Source organism: Dasypus novemcinctus, chromosome 19 (genome assembly GCF_030445035.2).
Source record: "Dasypus novemcinctus isolate mDasNov1 chromosome 19, mDasNov1.1.hap2, whole genome shotgun sequence".
In the NCBI taxonomy this organism is placed as follows: Eukaryota; Metazoa; Chordata; class Mammalia; order Cingulata; family Dasypodidae; genus Dasypus; species Dasypus novemcinctus.
In genome coordinates, this window is record NC_080691.1 from 19302491 (window position 1) to 19323451 (window position 20961).

The 20961-nt window shown below is 51.7% G+C and overlaps 1 protein-coding gene across 3 annotated transcripts in view; it reads right to left on the reverse strand.

Moving 5' to 3' along the window:
• TMEM120B (transmembrane protein 120B) overlaps positions 1-20682 on the reverse strand; it is a 44469-nt gene extending 23787 nt beyond the window's left edge. For 2 of the 3 annotated variants that reach the window (XM_058281341.1, XM_058281343.1), the window contains exons 1-3: positions 19826-20000; positions 3535-3653; positions 319-435 (exon numbers count right to left, since the gene is read on the reverse strand). In XM_058281341.1, the coding sequence (XP_058137324.1) occupies positions 319-435; positions 3535-3653; positions 19826-19894 (305 nt within the window). In that variant the 5' untranslated portion in view covers positions 19895-20000. Of the gene's footprint in view, positions 1-318; positions 436-3534; positions 3654-19825; positions 20001-20585 lie in introns of those variants that run through there. The other variant, XM_058281342.1, reaches the window with a different exon arrangement.
• Positions 20683-20961: the final 279 nt, after the last annotated feature.

Genomic DNA, 20961 nt, shown 5'->3' on the forward strand with positions numbered 1-20961 from the left:
AATGTTTGCGCTCTTGGGAGTCAGCAACCTTTCCTCCTGGCCCCAGGTGGCACCAGGCACGTGACAAGGGTTGGACTCGGACCCTCCGGCTGGATACTTGCAAGAGCCCTGCTGGGAGGGCCACCGGCCACTCGGCGGAGGCTGAGGGTCCCTCCTGGGTTCCGGGCAAACACGTGGGGAAGCCTCCTTTTCCTTCCTTCCCTTCGCTTGCCTCCTCTGCCCCCAACCTCGAGCTCCACGGGGAGGTGGGAGTGACATGGGATGGGTGGTGCAGACTGCCCGCCTGCAGCCCAGGGGGAGAGAGTCCCCAGCGCCTACCCGTTCTTCTTGGGCAGGTAGGCCTCCATGTCGAAGAAGACGTTCTGTCGCTCCTTGATATTGGTGTCCATCTGCTGGACGAGCTCGGCCTCCTCCCGCCTGGCATGGCGCTTGTACCTGGGGTCAGAGGTGCGGGCACAGGAGGAGCAGGGGCTGAAGCAGACTGGGGAACGAGTCCGGACGCCCTGAGCGCTGCCCTCCCACCGCCTCCCCCGCCCAGCGCTCCTCTCAGTCTTGACTCCCCGCCTAGACGCCCTGGGCTTGCCCTCTGGCTCAGTGGTGGCTTTTTTTTTTTTTTAAAGTACCAGGGCCAAGGATTAAACCCTGGACCTGTACATGGGAGGCTGGCACCCAACCACTGAGCCACAATGGCTCCCCTGGGTTGATTTTTTCGCTTGTTTGCTTTTTGTTTTTAGAGGCACTGGGGACTGAACCTGGGACCTCCTGCGTAGGAAGCAGGTGCTCAATGCCTGAGCAATACCTGCTTTCCTCAGTGGTAGCTCTGTGACCTTGGGAAGGTCCTTGAACCTCTCTTTTTTTAAAGATTTATTTATTTATCCCCCAATTGTGCCTTATTTCCCACACCTGAGAAATGGGGTACTATCAGGCGACCTCAAGGGCAGTTCTTTTGCGAGGACTGAACGGGGACACTTGGAACACAGTCAAGCAGCCCGATGGGCAGTGAACGCCTCGCTCCAGCAAAGGAAAGCCTGGAGCCGACTCAGGACAGACGGGCAGGCGTTTTCAGAGGCTACACCGTCCACCCACCGAGGTCTAGGATCCCTCAGTAAAATCCAGCTCCAGGACTAGAAAAGCAAGTCCGGACACACCGTCGGAACAGTCGGGGTCCTCACGTGTAGGAAACTCACTCATCCGTTAGCTTTCTGAGCAGGGGGTCTCGACCCGGTCGTTCCGCCCCCCAGGGTACCGGGCCGTGTCTGGAGGCCTTCCGTTGTCACGCCTGGGGCGGGGGGCTCCTGGCATCTAGTGAGGAGAGGCCGGGGAGGCCGCTCCACACCCACAACGCTCAGCACGGCCCCACGACAGCAATCCAGCCCGAAAGGTGGGGAGTGCCGAGGGGGCACCTAGATTGACAGACAGGAGGCTCCTGAGGCCAGCCCTGCCACCAGCAAGACGTGCCATGCCCCGAGTGGTGACGTCCACACCCGAGTCTGGGTCACCCTATGCCTCCACTTCAAAATGGTCAGTCAAGGAGAGGGCAGTAATCTGTACCCTTCCCAAAAATCGTCCACGAGGGAAGGGAGGAACTGCCCAGGAGCCACAAACTCTGGACTGTAGGAGCAGCTAAGAGAGCCTCAGTTTCTCCACCCACCTAAGGGATGTCACAGCCTCTCCTGTACCCCTTCACCCACTGGGGAAGAAAGTTCTTCCCCAAACAGAAAGGACCAGGAAGTGAGCGTATTACCCTGGCCTCAGGAAACTGAACTAAGTCACAAACTCCAGTTCGTCCCCACCAGAGACGCCAAGCTATTACCCCCCAGCCCAAGACCCTGGTGGAGAAAGCCCCCCGTACCCTCGGGAAGGCTATCCGCTGCTCACCTACTTGGCATGGCTGCTTCTTGTAACAGCACCCCAACTTTCCTTTCGGAAACACTCTCTCGCTCTTCCCCTCACATGGTTCAGGTGGGACCCCCCTCCCCAGATCCAAGGTGGGTTTATGACCTTGCTTTGCCCAGCCAGATCCCCAGTGATGGGGTCCCGGATGGGAACCTGACCAATGCCAGCCAGTGAGGATCATGCCCAGGACTTCTGCTGGAAGTACCAGGAAAGAGACGCACTCATTCTGCTGGGGTGGCCAAGAAGTAGGACGCGAAGCTGGAGGATGAGCCTGGCCTGCTGGTGGCCATCTCAGAGACCACGAGGGGTCAGCCATCCTGGAGTGAAGCCAAACCAGAGAAGGGCAGAATTTAAAGAGAAAGACCAAATTCCTAAACATAACCTTTGATCTTGGATCCAGTGATGACTGAAGCTATTTGATTTTATTCCATTAAAATTTTTCCATTTTAGGAAGCAGATGTGGCTTGAGCAGTTGGGCGTCCACCTACCACACTGGAGGTCCCAGGTTCAGTGTCTCCTAAGAAGATGAGTAAGACAGTGAGCTGACAAGACAGGCTGGCACGATGAGCTGATGCAACGAGATGACATAGCGTAGAGACACAATGAAGACACAACAAGCGAGGACCAGAGGTGGCTCAAGTAATTGGGCGCTTCCCTCCCACATACGAGGTCCTGAGTTCGGTACTCAGTGCCTCCTAAAAAAAAGAGAAATGAGCACACAAAGAACAGACACAGAGAGCAAACAGTGAGCACAAACAACAAGGGGGAGAGAAATAAAATCTTTTAAAAAGATTTTTTTCGGGAAGCGGACTTTGGCCCAGTGGTTAGGGCGTCCGTCTACCACATGGGAGGTCCGCGGTTCAAGCCCCGGGCCTCCTTGGCCCGTGTGGAGCTGGCCATGCGCAGTGCTGATGCGCAGGGAGTGCCGTGCCACGCAGGGGTGTCCCCCCCGTGGGGGAGCCCCACACGCAAGGAGTGCGCCCGTGAGGAAAGCCGCCCAGCGTGAAAGGAGGGAACAGCCTGCCCAGGAATGGCGCCGCCCACACTACCCGTGCCGCTGACGACAACGGAAGTGGACAAAGAAACAAGACGCAGCGGATAGACACCAAGAACAGACAACCAGGGGAGGGGGGGAAATTAAATAAATAAATAAATCTTTAAAAAAAAAAAAAAAGATTTTTTTCCCCATTTTTCTGCTTAAGCCAGTTTTGAGTGGGTTTCTGTCACTTAAAATCAGGGGAGGAGAGCGGATGTGGCTCAAGCTGTTGGGTGCCCACCTCCCACATGGGAGGGCCCGAGTTCAGTTCCTGGTACCTCCTAAAGAAGACAAGCAAGACAGCAAGCTGATGAAAAGAACTGGCGCCGTGAGCTGACACAATGAGATGAGGCAACAAGGAGATGCAACAAGGAGATACAACAAGAGACACAACAAGCAGGGTGCGGATGTGGCTCAAGTGATTGGGCACCTCCCTCCCACATGGGAGGTCCAGGTTTGGTTCCTGGCATCTCCTAAAAGAAGATGAGCAGACACAGAGTGCACATAACAGACAGACACAGAGAGCAAACAGCCAGCACAAACAATGAGGGGGGTGGAGAAATTAATAAATCAATCAGTCTTCGAGCTGCATGCCTGCTTACCTCTGGAGCGTGTGCTTCAGGTCCTTCAGTCGCTTCTTCTGCTTATTAATGGAGCCACTACACAAAGTCTGGAGTGCGGTCAGTTCCTCTAGCTTCTGCTTGTAGATCTTGTGAGTTTCCTGAAGGACAGTGGCGGGGGGGCGGGGGTTCAGAACAGGTCATTTTTTATGGTTTGCTTGTGGTCAGGGGATGTGACTACACGGTGACAGTTTGACAACTAAAACGATACAGCTAGAACTATCAGGGATGTGTCCAGATGCCGCAGCTTGGAATTGGGGAAAGCAGCATGGCACGGCACTTGTGTAATAAGTAGCTACTGTGCCTTCCTGCCCAGCTTCTGTTTCCCCTTCAGGTAACAGCAGGGGCCACCCTGTGGCAATTCTTAATCCAGATTGTTTGGGTAGAGTTGACTGTCCCCACTCCAAGGGTGGTCATGTGACTCAGGCCTGGCCAATCAGTAGTCCCCAATCCCCTGGCAAATGATTGGTTCTGAGGAGGACACAGGGCTCAGGCTGGGCCTTGAGAGGCTGCCCTGGGACTCTGGCTGGAACTACTGGGTTAGAGATGCTCTTTCTCCCGGGTTTGTAAATGCGGCAGAAGGTAAACCTGGGGCCGCTGAATGGGGAGAACATGCCTGAGAAAGAAGCCAATAGAGGAAAACAGATTGAGCAATGGTAAGAGAGCCAATTCTGAAAGTAGTATTTCAGCCCCTGGATCTAGCCAAGTCTGAATGAACACTCTTGGTTATCTGGATTAAAAAACTCCTTTTCCCTTCCACCAACTGGAGTTGGCTTCTGACCCTAGCAATCGAGAGTCTTTGGCAAGGGAAGCGGACTTGGCCCAATGGATAGGGCATCCGCCTCCTTGACCCATGTGGAGCTGGCCCATGTGCAGTGCTGATGAGCGCAAGGAGTGCTGTGCCACGCAGGGGTGTCCCCCGCGTAGGGGAGCCCCACGCGCAATGAGTGTGCCCCGTAAGGAGAGCCGCCCAGAGCGAAAGAAAGCGCAGCCTGCCCAGGAACGGCACTGCACACACAGAGAACTGACACAAGATGACACAACAAAAAGAGACACAGAGTCCCATGCCGCTGATAAGGATAGAAACGGTCACAGAAGAACACACAGCGAATGGACACAGAGAGAGCAAACAACTGAGGGGGGGGGGAAGGGGAGAGAAATAAATTTTTTTTTTAATCTTTTAAAAAAAGAGTCTTTGGCAAGTCCACTAGGAAACACATATATTCCTTCCTCCCTTTGAGCTAAGCCTCCCACCTCAGGCACACACTCCAATTACCCCCAAGCTCTCCTTTCCAGGACCAGAGGGTCAGGCTAGAGATCTCAGCCCGCCCTGGAAAAGGGACAGCGGCAACCCATCGGCAGGCCGCTGGGGCATGCCTCCCAACAGACAGCTCCACCTGCAGGGAAGCAACCCCTTCCAGAGCTCTGGTCGTCTAAGACAAGCACCCACAATTCAAAGAAACCCATACAGGGAAACGGGACCATGAAATCCAAGACAGCCAGCTGAGGGATGTATTTAAAACAGCTGTTTTTGGAGCTGGTGGAGAAATGTCTTCCGCAGAGGGAGAGAAGAGGGAGCGGGGCAGGCCGTGAGGAGAGCGGTCCCTCCAGACGAAGGCTAAGCCGCAACGCAACGTAAGGAAGAAGTGAAGGCCACGAAGCAGGCGGACACCCCTCGGGCTCACCACTCCAGCACGCCGCGGGGGCCACGCGTGCCCACCCCTCGCGGGACACGCGGATCAGTCCCTTTGTACTGGCGGGGCCCCCGGAGGAGCAAATCACGTCTCTCTCTCTTTTTAACTTTTTATTTTGAAATAATTTCACGCTTGCAAGAACAGTACAAAGAGCACTCACGAACACCCTTTCCCCAGGTTCCCCGCCTGCTCCCACTGCACCCTATTTACACCCGGTGTGTGTCTGTTCTTTCTCTAAACTGGGGGTCAATAAACTATGGCCCACAGCCAAATCTGGCCCAACGCCTGTTTTTGTCAGGGCAGTTTTTAGTTTCCCAGCGCTGCCAGAACAAAGCATCCCAAACCAGGTGGCTTAAAAGAGCATTTACCCAAAGATGTACTTACCAAATCCAATGGATGTGTCATGATGATGGGAACGAGTGTTGTTGGGGGGGGGAGAGGGGGGGTGGAGGGGTGGGGTTGAATGGGACCTCACATATATATTTTTATTTTTTTTTTATTGACTTTGTAATAATATTACATTAAAAATATATATGTGAGGTCCCATTCAACCCCACCCCCCCACCCCCCCTCTCCCCCCCCCCAACAACACTCGTTCCCATCATCATGACACATCCATTGGATTTGGTAAGTACATCTTTGGGCACCTCTGCACCTCATAGACAATGGTTCACATCATGGCCCATACTCTCCTCCATTCCATCCAGTGGGCCCTGTGAGGATTTACAATGTCCGGTGATTACCTCTGAAGCACCATCCAGGGCAGCTCCATGTCCCAAAGACGCCTCCACCTCTCATCTCTTCCTGCCTTTCCCCATACCCATCGTCCACCATGTCCACTTTTCCCAATCCAATGCCACCTCTTCTATGTGGACACTGGATTGGTTGTGTCCATTGCACCTCTATGTCAAGAGGAGGCTCAGATTCCACATGGATGCTGGATGCAATCCTCCCATTTTCAGTTGTAATCACTCTAGGCTCCATGGTGTGGTGGTTGTCCTTCTTCAACTCCATCTTAGCTGAGTGTGGTAAGTCCAATAGATCAGATTGTAGGTGCTGGAGTCTGTTGAGGCTCAGGACCTGGCTATCACATTGTCAGTCCAGAGATTCAAATCCCCTAAATATATCTTAAACCCCAACATTAACTGCACCTCCAGCACATTAGCATGAAAGTCTTATGAAGGGAGATCCCATCTGAGTCCAGATTCATCACACATAAACACCATTTCCAAAGAGGGGCCATCTGCCCTGGTAGTTAACCCCATCGGCCATGACCATAACTCCCATGGGTCTCTTTAGCCCTCAAAGGAACCAATATCTGGGGGTTGTATCTGCTTTATCTGTCTCTCTGACTCTGCTCAGTTGTGCATGAGGGCAATCCTTCTGCCAGCCTCCAGACTCTTTTTTAGAAACTCGTAGCCATATAAACTCATTTCTCCTTTTCATTTCCCCCTTACTTTAGGTCAAACAGCATTTTAAAGTCATGGTATTTTATGTAGACGTGGATATTCTGCTGATCCGCATTGAACCTTCCGTATAAGGTCATTTTCCAGTTGCATCATCAGTTGGTAGTTGACATATATATTTTTAATGTAATATTATTACAAAGTCAATTAAAAAAAAAAAAAAGAGCATTTATTCTCCCACAGTTCTGGAGGCCAGAAATCCGAAATCAAGGCCGGCAGGGACCACTCTCCCTCTGGAGGTTCTAGGGGAGGGACCTGTCTTGCCTCTTCCCCTTCCCAGGTGTCCCCTGACCTGTGGCAGCATCACCTCCCTCTCCACTCCAACTCCACGTGGTCATCTCTCTCTGCGTCTCTGTCCAACTCTCCCCGGCTTCTAAAGGCACCAGTCAGAGTGGACTTGGGGCCCCCCGCCCATTTCAGGACAACCTCACCTTAACTCATTCCACCTGCAAAGACCCTATTTCCAAATAAAGTCACATTCTGAGGTTCTGGGGGAACAGGAGATCTGGGGGGGACACTCATACAACCCAATACAGCCAGTAGGCTAGAAAGGTTTTTTGCATTCTTAAATGGCTGTAAAAAAGTCAAAGACAACGATTTCATCACATGGGAAAATTATATGAAATTCAAATTCCACTGGCACACAGCCACACCCATTCATCTTCTCATCGTCTGCGGCTGCTTTTGCACCACGATGGCAAAGTAGTTGTGACAAGGACCGTCTGGCCCAAAAGGCCAAAATATTCACGGTCTGGCCTTTTATCAAACACAGAAAAGCTAACCTTGACACAACACAACGCTGTGATCTCATATAACAGGCAAATTCAAATTTTGCCAGGGGTACCAATCATGTCCTTTTGGGGGAAATGGATGTGGCTCAACTGATAGCGCATCCGCCTACCATATGGAGGGTCCAGGGTTCGATCCCCAGGGCCTCCTGGCCCATGCGGTGAGCTGGCCCATGCACAAAGCTGCCGTGCGCAGGAGTGCCATGCCATGCAGGGGCGTTCCCACATAGGGGAGCCCCATGTGCAAGGAGTGCACCCCGCAAGGAAAGCCGACCCGCATGAAAAAAGCACAGCCTACCCAGGAGTGGCGCCACACACACACAGATCTGACGCAGCAAGATGACTCAACAAAAAAGAGACGCAGTTTCCCAGTACCACCAGATAATGCAAGCAGACACAGAAGAACACACAGCAAATGGACACAAAGAGCAGACAATGCGGGACAGGAAGGGGAGAGACATAAATAAAAAATGAATCTTAAAAAAATAAAACAAAATAAGTCTTAAAAAAAAAAAGTCCTTTTGGGGCTGTTTTCCCCCCAGTCCTGGGTGCAATTCAGTCTCGCACCTCCGCAGAATTGCTCCTGGCTCTGCAGTCGCCTTGACTCGAGCCTTCGGCCCTTCTCTTGTCTTTCAAGACACTGGCATTTTTCTAGAGTCCAGTCCAGCTGTTTGCAAGAATGTCCCTCGACCAGGACTGGCCCCCTGTGTCCTCGTGACAAGGTTTCGGTTATGTATTTGGGGCAGGAAGACAGCTGACGGATGCCGCATCCTTCTCGGCATGTCCCATAGGGCGGCCGCTGTGCTGATCTGCCAGGGAAGGAGCTGTTCTGGGCGCTCGCACCACCTTTCTAGTGGTAATTACTAAGCAGCCTGTGGGGACAGGGGCTGCGTTTTTATCACCTTCCCCTTCAATGCCAAAACAGCCCTCCACGCAGGACGGGGAGAGCAGAGAGGCCTTTGGGCTGCCGCTCCTGGGAGATAAGGGGCCAGGCTGCCTCCTGGGCACTCTGTGGGGTTGGGTCCCACCACAAAGAGATAAGACCAGACTGCAAAATCAGCAGCCAGAGGACTACCAGGCCCTCTTCAGTTTTAACCAATATTTAATTTTGCAAGTAAAATGGGAAGACATTATCCTTGTTCAAAATTTAAACGTACAGTTATGGCTAAAGCCTGCTTTGAACACACCCCTATCCTGTCTTCTCCCCCTTCTCTTCCCCAGAAATAACCACTGCTACCAATTTAATCTTCTAGGCCTCTTTCTGTGTATTTACATATATATATATATGCAAAAGCAGCCAGAGGCAATAGATAAATGAATGGATAAGGGTGTGTCCCAGCAAAGCTTTATTTATGGACACTGGAATTTGAATTTCATATAATTTTCAAACCTCACAAAATGTTACTCTTCTTCTGATTTTTTCAATTATTAAAAAAAAAACATAAAAACTATACTTAGCTTACTGTCCATAAAAACAGGTAGCAAGCTGGATTTGGCCCATGGGTCATAGCAACATATATATATATAGAGAGAGAGATATAGATATAGATATAGATATACATGAACTACATACTGTTAAAAAAAACTATTGTCCCTAAGACTTATTCTCCTTTTCTTCCTTTGGTAAGAAGACCCCACTGCCTTGTAGCTGGACACCTTTCCCAGTCTTCCCTGCAGCTAGGGTCACGGTGTGACTAAGGGTTAGCCAACAGGATGCAAACAGAAGTGACGTGTGCGTGTTCTGGACCATGTTTTGTAAGGAGCTGCTTGCCCTTCCCTCTTGCTCTTCACATAGAGAGTTGGAAATCCTGTTCCCTCCCCTTAAACCAGGTTCGTGACTGGCAGAAGAGACACTATGTGACTTGTGGGACAAAGTCACAACAGGCATGCTGCTTCTGCCTTGACTGCTGGAACACCTGCTCTTGGAGCCAAAGTCCAGCTGCCCTGAGGGCACCACGCTGTAAGGAAGCCCGAAGGCCGGGCAGAAACCATGGGTGAGCGTGCCAGTCCACAGTCCCCCCTGAGGCAAACCTCATGTCAGTCCAACCTGGGTGCCAGGCGAGCAAGCAAAGAAACCTCCAGTATATATACCTACAAATGGTTAAAATGAGAAATTTTGTTTCTATATATGTTGCCACAATACAAAACATTTTAGGAAATGAACAAAAAATATATTTTTTAGATTAAGCTGAACAAAAAATACACCTCTTAAATTAAACAATCTTTTGAATTTTCATTAAATATATTTTCAGTTGATTTTTTTCCCCATCATGGGAAGGGGAGGAGAGAGACGTCTAGATAATTTCAGTTCCCAGCCATGTGAGTTACCTGCAGCCATTCAAGCCTTCTCACCTAAGGCATCAGGCATCCTAGAGCATATTCAATCCATCCCCACTGTGCCATCTAAATTCCACGAGCATAATCCAACTTGTTTAATGCAGTAATAAATAACTGGAACACCACTCATCCTCCACCACAACCTTCCTCTGGGCTATCATGTCAGAGAGAGAGAAGCTACCTCATTTGAGCCATTTTATTTTGGGGTCTATTATAGCAGCATCATTTATACCCTAAAACACAAACTTTTTATTTTTTTCAAATACTTTAACAGTATCAGAATACACATCTGATTATACAACTTGCTTTTCTCCCCCAACAATATGTCTTGAAGAGCTACCCAGTAAGGACGTATAGATGTGCTTCATTCTTTGGAGTGTTGTACCACATTTCATACTTAGTATGGCAGTTTACTTAGCCACTCCCCTATTGCTGGACATTTAGGTTGTTTCCAGTCTCTGACCCTAACCAACCAGGCACCACTGAATACTATTCTTGCACTGACCCCCTGTGAACATGGGCAAGGGTCTCTTTGTAGAAGGTCCACTTTGGAGAAGAGAAGTGGAATTGCTGGGTCAGGGAATACAGGCATGTTTGTAGTTTGTCTTTTTTAAATTTTTTATTTTATTTATTTCTCTCCCCCCCACCCACCCACTATCCTCATTTGTTTGTGCTTGCTCTCTGCTCTATGCTCGTCTTCTGTTTAGGAGGCACCAGGAACCAAACCCAGGACCTTCCATGTGGGAGGGAGGCACCCAATCACTTGAACCACCTCTACTCCCTGCTTATGGTGTCTCTCATTGTGTTTCCTCGCCGTGTCTCTTTGTTGCGTCATCTCGCTGCATCATCTTGCTGCATTACCTTGTTGCATCAGTTTACCACACCAGCCCATCGCATCAGCTCCCTGTCTTGCTCATCTTCTTTAGGAGGCACTAAGAACTGAACCTGGGACTTCCCATTTGGTAGGCGGGCACCCAAGGGCTTGAACCACATCTGCTCCCCTGTACTTCTAAGAGACCTTGGCAGACTGTCCTGCAGAGTGCCTAGACCAATTTAAACACTCCCATCTACAGCCTTCCACACCTCAACCACACTCAATGTTAACATTTAAAAAATGGTAAAAATGAAAAGAAAAACAGAACTCCCCCTCCCCCCAAAATTAACACATTTAATTTTTTTCCAGGCACTTTTCTATGTCTCACTGGTGATATTTTCTGCTTGACCCTAAAGTATCAGACTGTTGGGATGGGAAGTCCATGGGCTTTCCCATAATTCTGTCCCTGGCATATGGGCTCATCCCTGCTCCCCCCCCCCCAGTTCTCGCTCTGCCACTGGCCAGAGCCACTTCCCAGGGGAGACCAAATCCCGGAGTCCACAAACCTGGTCCACTTCCGACCTCGGCTCCAGGCTGAGGATTTGCCACCATGAGGAGGACAACACAGGGTGGGGAGAACTGGAAACAAGGATCTTATTGTATGACAGGGCATGCCTTGCTCATGCCCAGTCTCTCTGCTGATTCAACCCTCACCCACGGCAGTCCCACAAGCAGTAGGAAAGGCTATGAATTCATTTCCTGGACCCTCACTTTCTCTGGACAGCCGACTCTTGATGTGCTGTCCAAGGGGCAGCTCTGGGAGGTGGAGGAAACCTTCCCTCAGAGGCCCCGGCTGACCTCCGAACATGATGAAGTCGCCAACGGACCCTCAGGTGGACCTGTGCTTCGAGATGCTTTGCCTGGGAACAGAGCTGAGCCACAGAGGCGATCCAATCCTCCCCATCATCTGCTCCTCGACCTTGGCCCTGAGCCTCAAATGGAGCCAGTCGGCCAGATGGAGGCCTTCTGTTGTTTTTGCCAATCAGGCAGCCAGCCCCCTCCTGGTAAATGTCCCCATATTTTCTCTGGACACCCATCCTCCCCCACATTCAGCCAACGAGGGGAGGACAAATGGCCCAGGCCTGGCCAATCAGAGCAGCAGCCTCTTGACCCATCTGGCTGATTGACGGATGGGTGCTCAGGACTAACGAAACTCAGCTGTGGGGCTTTTATCACAACCGCTAAAAATGAGAAAGTCTTTTTCCACTAGCTCTGAAGCTAGCAAGGTGTGAGCCCAGAGCTGTCTTGCCAAAGTCTTGGGGGGCCCTGCCTGAGAATGAACCCAACTGAGGAGCGGCAGATGAGGTTGAGCCCCAAAATTCTGTCTGAGCCCTGGAGCCGTACACCTGGAGGCAGGACACCTCGGGCTTCCCAGCTCTGAGCTGATGAACCGTGCTGTTCTTGGCTTGGTCTGCTTGGTCAGTTTGAGTTGAGTGTCTTCATTTCAGATACGAGTGTCAGAGTCAAGACAGATGTGCCAAAGAACCGAGCCTTCCTTCTGGGCAAAATCAACCACAGCGGGTAAGAGGAGATGCCACCAACCTTGGGCTCCTTATTACCCTGATCTTGCCCAGGGCGATTTCGCCTTAAGGTTGTCAAAACCAAGGACCTGGAGTCAGGCTCAATGATTGCTTCAACAAGTCAGTAACTAAATAGGCGCACACACAGAAAATGCAGATCTCTGGACACCCATACTGGGGCTTTTTCTGCCAGACTAAGAACCTAAGCCATTGTTTTTTAACAATTTTATTGAGAAATAATTTGCATACTATAAAATCCACTCATTTCAAGTGTATAATTCAGTTAATTTTTGGTACATTCACCAAGTTGTGTAACCATCACTACAATCCAGTCTTAGAACATTCCATTACTCTGATAAGATCCCTTGTGCCTGTGAGCAAACCCCAGCCCCAGGCAACTGGGGCTTTCTATCTCTATAGATTTGCCTATTCTGGACACTTTAATGAAATGGAATCATATATTATGTGGCTTAGGAGTCTGGCATCATTCACTTAGTATAATGTTTTGAGGTTCATCTATGTTGTCATGTATCAGCATTTTTTTTTAAACTGTCATTCAGCAATTTAAAAAGTAGTATAGGGAAACGGACTTGGCCCAGTGGTTAGGGCGTCCGTCTACCACATGGGAGGTCCACGGTTCAAACCCCGGGCCTCCCTGACCCGTGTGGAGCTGGCCCATGCGCAGTGCTGATGCGCGCAAGAAGTGCCGTGCCATGCAGGGGTGTCCCCCACATAGGGGAGCCCCACGCGCAAGGAGTGTGCCCCGTAAGGAGAGCCGCCCAGCATGAAAGAAAGAGCAGCCTGCCCAGGAATGGCGCCGCCCTCACTTCCCATGCCGCTGACGACAACAGAAGCGGACAAAGAAACAAGACGCAGCAAAAAGACACAGAGAACAGACAACCGGGGGAGGGGGGGAATTAAATAAAAATAAATAAATCTTAAAAAAAAAAAAAGAAAAGAAATAAATAAAACGTAGTATAGATAGACTTTATTTTATTTACCGATTCACCAGTTGTTGGACATTTGGATAGCTTCCACTTTTTTTGGCTATTATGAATAATGCTGCTATGAATATACATGGTCTAATCTTTGGGTGGACATATATTTTCATTTCTCTTGGGAAAGTATCTAGGAATGGAGTTCCTGGGTCATATGGCAAATTTACATTTAACTTTTCAAGAAGATGCCAAACTACCAAGCTATTCTTTTTCTTTCTAAGCCTAGCAGAGTAGATTGGAACACGGGAGACACTCACCAACCACTGGGAGTCAGCTCTCAGCACACAGAGCAGGGAGCACCAGCTTTTAAACGTGACTGACTCCCACATCAAGGCACTACCTCTAAAAATAACCCAGAGTGCTGGGGGCACCTCGGCAGAGCGGCATGCGGCGGGGGAGACGGACTCCACTCCTGCGGCAAAAGGCAACCCCCTGCTTCTTTCCATGATGCCCCGACTCTCTTTCTTGTTCAAGACCAATTAAAAGCAAATAAAAATAAGTTAAAAAAAAGAAACAGCAGCACCCTTGATAGAATACCTAATGAGGCAGAGCTTTAGGGGAAAGAAAGAAGATAATTACAAGGAAAAAACTGCCAGAAGACAGTAAAGAATCAAATGCCAAGACAGATTTATCTTTCCGAGAGAAAATGCCATCATAGTATACTACTTGATTCTGCAGGAAATGATTTTTGCAGGGACATGATCACATAAACAACTGAAATTGAGCCTAAAAAGCAATTTTCCTTTTGTTAATGTTGGGATTTTTTTTTCTTTTTTTTGGTGTTCTCCTGTTTCAGGCACACACAAGCAAAAAAGGTAGAAAATCATACAATTCACATCCAATGTGTCACCCTTGATTAAAGAAATAACACTGCACATGGAGTCGAAAGCCCCCAGGTCCCCGTCCCAGATAGGGGGCGGACACTTTCCACACCCCACCCCGACCACGCGCCCTGGAAGGTCGACCCCCGCGGACTGCGTCCCCAGGCTCCCCTGCCTTCTGCCTCCTGCTCGGGACTGGCCAGTGGGAATCTCCCGAAGGGTGAAGGAGAGGCTTCCTCCCTGCTTTGCTGCGCACTGCCCAGGGCTGCGTCCTTCCATATCACTGTCTCCTCTTCTGTTACCCCAGCAGTGAGCTCCCTCGGTCTCTTTAGGCGTGGGACAGGGACTGGCTCGCTACCGTGGCCAGCTCCAGCATGCCTCAGCATCCCGTGAGCCCTTTAAACCTGCCCACACCTCGGCAAATAGCCCTCCTTTAAATTCCGTTCAGGGAAATCCTTTAGAGAGCGTTAGGTGCTTCACGCCAGGGCCCTGCCTGAGTCTCCACTGGAATGAATTTGGTCTTTGCCACCCCCTTGCCACTCTTTATCCTTCTACTACATATATATGTATCAATAAGCAATACAGTGTTAACTTGATTATAAATGGCATATTGCACATACCCCTCTGCAACTTTTTGCACAATGTTGCCTTTTTAAAAAAGATTTATCGATGTAGATACATGTAGCTCTACTTTATTCATTCTGCTATTCATAGCTGCTCTGTGGACATTCGATATAATTATACATTCTGATGGACATTTAGGTTTCCCGTTTTTAGCTGTAACAAATTGTTGTACATGTCTCCCATTTTAAGTTTTAGAGAGAGAAGTGCGGTGTCAGCTCTGTGAGCTGGGAGGCGCCATAACTTCTTTCCTCCTAGAAGGTCTCATTACCATCCTCCACACAGATAAAAGACACAAACAAGTGCGTTTCCGCTGGAGGATTCAGAGCTCTCTGCCACCTCTCCCGTCCCCTGAGGCCCAATGCTCTGCCCCAGTGGGAAGAGAAGGTGAGTGATTCCAGGTCCCAGCACGGCTGTGAAACATCTGGAGACGCCTCCTTAACACAACTTGGCTGAGTCATAAGATCCAGAACTGGGGAGTCAGAACTCCTGAGTCAACACGTGTTGCAAAAATTGCCAAGCAGAAGAAATCTCAGAGCATTTACAGACAGGGCTCTGGTCCCAGAGCACTGGAAGTGGGAGGCAACTTGGCAGAGCCCAATACAGCCAGGGCCCCGACCTGCTATAGAGCTTTATAGCTGGGCCTCTCTCTGATGGTAGGTTCAAGAGATTATAGCTTTATATAGTTCTCTTTCTAAGGAATCTCCTTCAAATAAAGAGTATGGAATCTTGATTATACTTAACTAGGACTCACCACCACTTAAATGCTACCAAGTATGGCAAGTTGACAACTTAAAATGTATGGAGTCTACATTGGGAAAGATTCTGGGTCATGAGCCAGAATTGATTAGTGATGTCTGGTACAGAAGCAGTAAGTGGGGGTGTCAGCATGTCAGGCATTTGGAAGGCAGAAAATACAATGGTTAAGTGATTAGGTTCTGCAGTCAGACTGTCTGAACTCAGATCCAGACTCTGCCACTTACTAGCCAAGGAAGCCTTCATCAGGTTATGTAATCTCTCTGCCTCAGTTTCCTCAGTCATGAAAGGGCTAGGAGATGAGGTATATGTAACAGGCCATGTGCCGTTTTGTTTTTAATCAGCTTTACTGAGGTATAAATTTACATACCAATTCACCAATGTTAAGGTATACAGCTTAGCAAAAAGACAACATCATGGAAGTGCCTTACAAAGGAAAAGAGACCCAGCCAATCCAAAAGTTTTTCTTCTAGAGCTAAGGGTCTCAGGATCCGTCTGATGCCCACTGTGTTAGACACGATAATATGTGAGGAAGACAGCAGACCTGGGTTCAAATTCTGACTCCGCCACTCCCAAATTACTTAACACCTCCTAGTCTCAGTCCCCTCATTTGTAAATCAGGGCTGACTGAATGGGATAATCCAGGTTCCATACAATTAGCTGTTCTTATTACTGTTGTGGCCCTTGTTTTGTAGCTAGTGGCAGACCTAGGACCTGAACCAGAAATCCTGACTCCCCATCTAGTGCTCTTTCACACACACATAGCCCTTTTTTTTTTTTTTAAGCGAAACAGAGTCTTACATAACATAACATAATCACAGGAGTGAAGTATCTTCTTTGCAATATAAGGTAACATGATCACGGGAGTGACATCACATGACCTTTGCTGTATTCTATTGGTTAGAAGCAAGTTACAGGTCCCACCCACACTCGCAGAGAGGGGATTATACAAGAAAATGAATACCAGGAGGCAGGGATCATTGCAGGCGTGGGGGTTATCTCGGGGTCCGTCAGTCACGTTACTCGTTACTCGCCCTTGAGGGGGCAGCACCCAGGGCTCAGCTCTGCCCTGGCTCAGCTCTCCTTACGTCGTGGTTAAGAGCACAGACTCTGGTGCTTGACAGCCTGGGTTCAAATCCTGGCTCCGGCCCTTGTAAGCCCTGAGCCCCTGAGCAGCTGGCTTACCCTCCGTAAGAAGAGGCTATCAGGAGCCCGGGGACCTGTTTCATAAGGGATTAATGAAGTACTGAGCTGCCCACTTCCCTGATGCCTATTCTACGCAGAGCAGCCGGAGGAATGCAGTTTCGTTAGGAGCGAAAGTTAAAGTCTTTTCCTCTGGCCTACAGAGCCTTGGAGGACCTGGCGCCTGCTGACCTCTCCATTCCCTCGGCCTCATGCCCGCTCCGCGCCAGGCCCAGCAGGCAGCTCCCGCCTCAGGGCCTCCGCGCTGGCTGCCCCTGCTGCCCTGACATCTCCCCCAGCCATCCACGCGGTGCCCACCCTGGCATCCCCTTCAAGTCTCTGCTCAATTGTCACTCCACAGTGGAGCCCTCCCTGACCACCCTGGACACGCTGGGCTTTCTAAGGGGCCTGGCACCTTCTCTGGGCAGGGCAGTGAAATGGCTAAACAGTTGTACAAAATTGACATCCTTCTGGGGTCAAGTTTAGGGAAAGGCGGTTTGGGGCCTCCTGCTTCCTGGGTAGGGACTAGAGACAGGGTCAGGTTTCCAGGGATGCAAGGCAGGAATCACTCATGAAATCACCTGCCACCGTGTCTGTTTAAGTGACCTTCTGTGGTCAGACCACAGGCCACAGGGCCAGACACGCGCTGGTTTTAGGCTGACGCTCGATGCACAGGCACCACTGAAAACCCGACCGGCCTAAAACAAAGCCCCCAGAGACTTAAACTGCGCCCTGAAGTTGAGTAAGCCCCTGGGAGATGCAAACCACAGTCAAAAGAAAACCAATCACTTCCTCTAGAAAGTCCCGGAGAGTTTTTTGGGTGGGGAGCAGGGAGGATTCCAAAGATCTTTCAAATCTACTTTCCCCAACCACAAAACAGAGTCTGAGAAGAAGGTTTCCTCTGTCCTTCCTTCACTTACAAGGGAAGTAAAAAACAGAGACATTATAGATCATCCCCAGAAGGATGGAATCAGAGCAACACAGATGTGAAACCCATAAACCCTGGACTCAGAGGCAAATTAACGAAAGTTAAGATAGAAGGGGGGAAAAAAGATAGACGATTTTCTAGTGAAAAACTTCCATCCCACTTGAACCTTTCTAGTTCCTGTTACCTCATTGCTCCCCAACAAGCGCCTCACAGCTGTAACTCTGCCCGACATACGCATGTAAACCCTACTTATTATATGCACATTTCCAGAGCATTTCATCTCAAGAGTTCAGAGTCCCACATATCAATATACTTGGAGAGGGAAGGGGAGGGAGACGGCGAGGGGCCACCCACCACAGCCGTAGACCTCTGGACGAAACACTTAGAGCACGAAGCTCTAGCTCCAACTTTTCCACTAAGTAGCTTTGTGGTCCCAGTTCCGTCCATTTGCATGTCCAAGCCTCAGTTTTCTCATCTAAGAACTGAAGACGTGCGTGGCATTTTGCTCCATCTACCCCTTGGCCCTCAAGAACACTGTGGCTTTCCACCCACCACTGGCCACTGACCAAGCAGCTGAGCCCCAGATCCCGAGGCGAGCAGGATCCCCATTTCTAGAGACCTGAACTGGGGACATCAGCGTGGCCTCTCAGGCAGCCCTTCTAGGCTATTCCTTGAGCACTGGAGGATGAAATCCAGATTTAATCCCTAATTCCTCTGTACCCCGAACACACCTGCGCATCAGAGACTTCAAGTAAGAACATAACAACAAGATAAAACGACTCCTTTGGAGCCGCTGCCTGCCAAGACCTGCTATCTAATTGCTGTTAATTGTATTAATTGCACATCTCTGAAGTGTTAAGACTCCTCCTCCTCCTATTCCAAGGAAGGACCAGGGAAAGGAACTACGAATCACAGAGGTTCCACGCAGCCCACCTCTTTGCTTCTCCCACTCTCCACCCTAATACTCCCTCCACGGCCTCAGCGCCCGGTGGGACAGAGCGTGAAGAAGCGGCTGAACTCTGCGTTGGGACTGAAGCCAGAAGGGACTCCTGAGATGGAGGTGGAAGGGGCGTGAAGGGCACTGGAGTCCAGGCCAGCCTGAGAGGGCACCCAAGCCACACATGCTGGGGGCCCGGGAAAGGGATGATGCTTCTGGGGACCTTACCTTCTGCTTGGTCTCTCCAGCATCCCTTTCCCTATTCTTTGGGACACACCACGTCATGTGCAGAAAGACCCATCACAGGTACCCCCGGCAACCTCCCCTCCATCCTCTGGACACTGTCCGCGGCCAACGCAGCTACAGACAAGAGCTACACATCAGGGAAATGCCGTGGCCCCAGCTAAGACGAGAGGAGGGGGTGGGGGTGTCCCCTGTGCTTCCAGGCAAATAGAGCCTGCCCCCTGAGAAAGCAAATACAGTCCCCCTGGCTGGTAAGGGAACAGCCCCATCTCCAGAAATGGTGCCAGGGTCCCTTCCTGGGCCACCCCAGGGTCTCTGAGGCATCACTTGTCACCAGAGGCCTCTCCGAGCCTCCTGTCAGGAACAACCACTGCAGGCCCCTGGGCTGCAATGCCCGTCTCTCAAGGGCCCTCTCTCCAGCACCCTGCCACACCCCGCCCCGTGGAAGGCTCTGGGCCAGAAGGGTGAGGGCTGGGAGCAGCCGCTAGCACTGGGCGAGGCAACCCTGCTGTCAGAACTGACAGATGCCATCCCCAACGCCAAACTGAGCCTGCAGGAGTGCCAGAGAGGTGGGCACGCGTACCAGGGCCCCCAAAGACGGGGAAGAGGAGTCCTTCGATCCCAAGCAGAGCCCAGTTCAAGGTGAACGTCTCCCCAGCACGCCTCCCAAAACGGAGCTGCAGAAAGCGCGCTGCCCCGCTGGGCCGGAGAGGAGTTGGCTAAAAGCGGACCCCGGGGGTGGGGATGGCGGGACCCCTGCAGGGTGAAGGGAGGGTCTCTCTGAACCCCAGCGCCTTACCTGCCCCCTCAGGCGTCCCCAGAGGCCACAGACCAACTTTCTGCAGCGAAGGAGGTGCGCGGGGCAAAGAACCCGGGCGAAGGCAGGGAAAGGGGGGCTTCCACCGGGTGGCCCGGGGGGGGGGGGCTGAAGAACTGAAGGCGGGGAGATGGGAGGGGGCTGGCCCCCCGCGCACCCCCAGCTCGCAGGGCCCAGTCAGGGGCAGCCCCTGGGCCCTGGCCGCCCCCACCCTGCGGGCTGGGAGAGGAAGGGGAAGCCAGCACCGCACCGCAGGTAGCAGAGGCGCGAGGCCAGGTGGTCCGGCCCTACCTGGAGTTCTTGAAATTCTCCCTCCAGCTCGTGCCACTCGCGCTCGCAACGCTCCAGCTGCCCGGACATGGCGCAGCGACGCGCGGCGGCGGCGGCGGCTCCCGCGGCGTGGCCCCACCGGCCACGAGCTCCCCCGCGCCCGCGCCCGCGCCCGCCGCCCTCGGAGGCACCAGCTGTTCCTGCGCAGCCGGAGCCACGCGCGCACCTGACGTCACGGCCCCCGCCCCGCCCCCTGGCCCGCCAGGCCGGCCCGCGCATGCGCACGCGCCCGCCCGGCTCCGCCCCCGCGCGGCGCGCGCCCGGCCCGGGAGCGGCGGGTCTCCGCGGGTCCCCGCGCGGTCTGGGTCTCCGCGGGGCCGCGCGCGGTCTCTCGCCGCCCGCCCCGGGAGCGCCTCTGCGCCCCCAGAATCTCGCCGCGCCGGGAAGGCTCGCCCGCCCGCCTGGCACTGCCGGGCCGGGGCCGAGGCCGGAGCTCTGGAACGCCGGGACTGACCCTGGCCGTCCAGCAAGGTCGCCGGGCAGGACGGGGAAGGGCGCAGGGGCCCGGGCGTCGCGCATTGTCGTGGTCATTTACTGCCACGAGGACGGGCTAGATGCCTGCCATCCAAGGCCCTGCGTGACTGTTGACGGCTGTTCCTGTCGCTCAGATGGGACAGTCGCCTCAAAGCAGAGTACGAGATCTGACCCCGCCTAGCATTCTGTCACATCTGCTGCCCCATCCCCCTGGGTCGGTAATCCTTAACTAGGTTTTCTTTCTTACCCCTCGGTCTCCATAGGGCTGCCTTGTTCTCATCACTCAGGCCTCAGGTCCAGGGACACCTCTGAAAGCCTTCTCTGAATGCCCCCTCCCAGTCACTGACATTCCTCAAGTTTAATTTCCTTCAGAGCAGCTACCCTTTCCTGACATTGTTTGCTTCCGTATTTAGAGCATATTTCCCTTCCCTGGTATATGATCTTCTCAGAGCTCAGGAACCTTGTCTCTGTCGAACTCCTCCTTGGAGTCTGAGAGCTTGGAGCATAGCAGGCCCTCAATAAGCGTTGGTTGAATTAATGGAAATCAGGAACTTTAAAGATCATCTACAGAGGTTCTCGATTTTGGGGGTTCATGTACCCTTCAGAGAAATCCGAACAGGGAA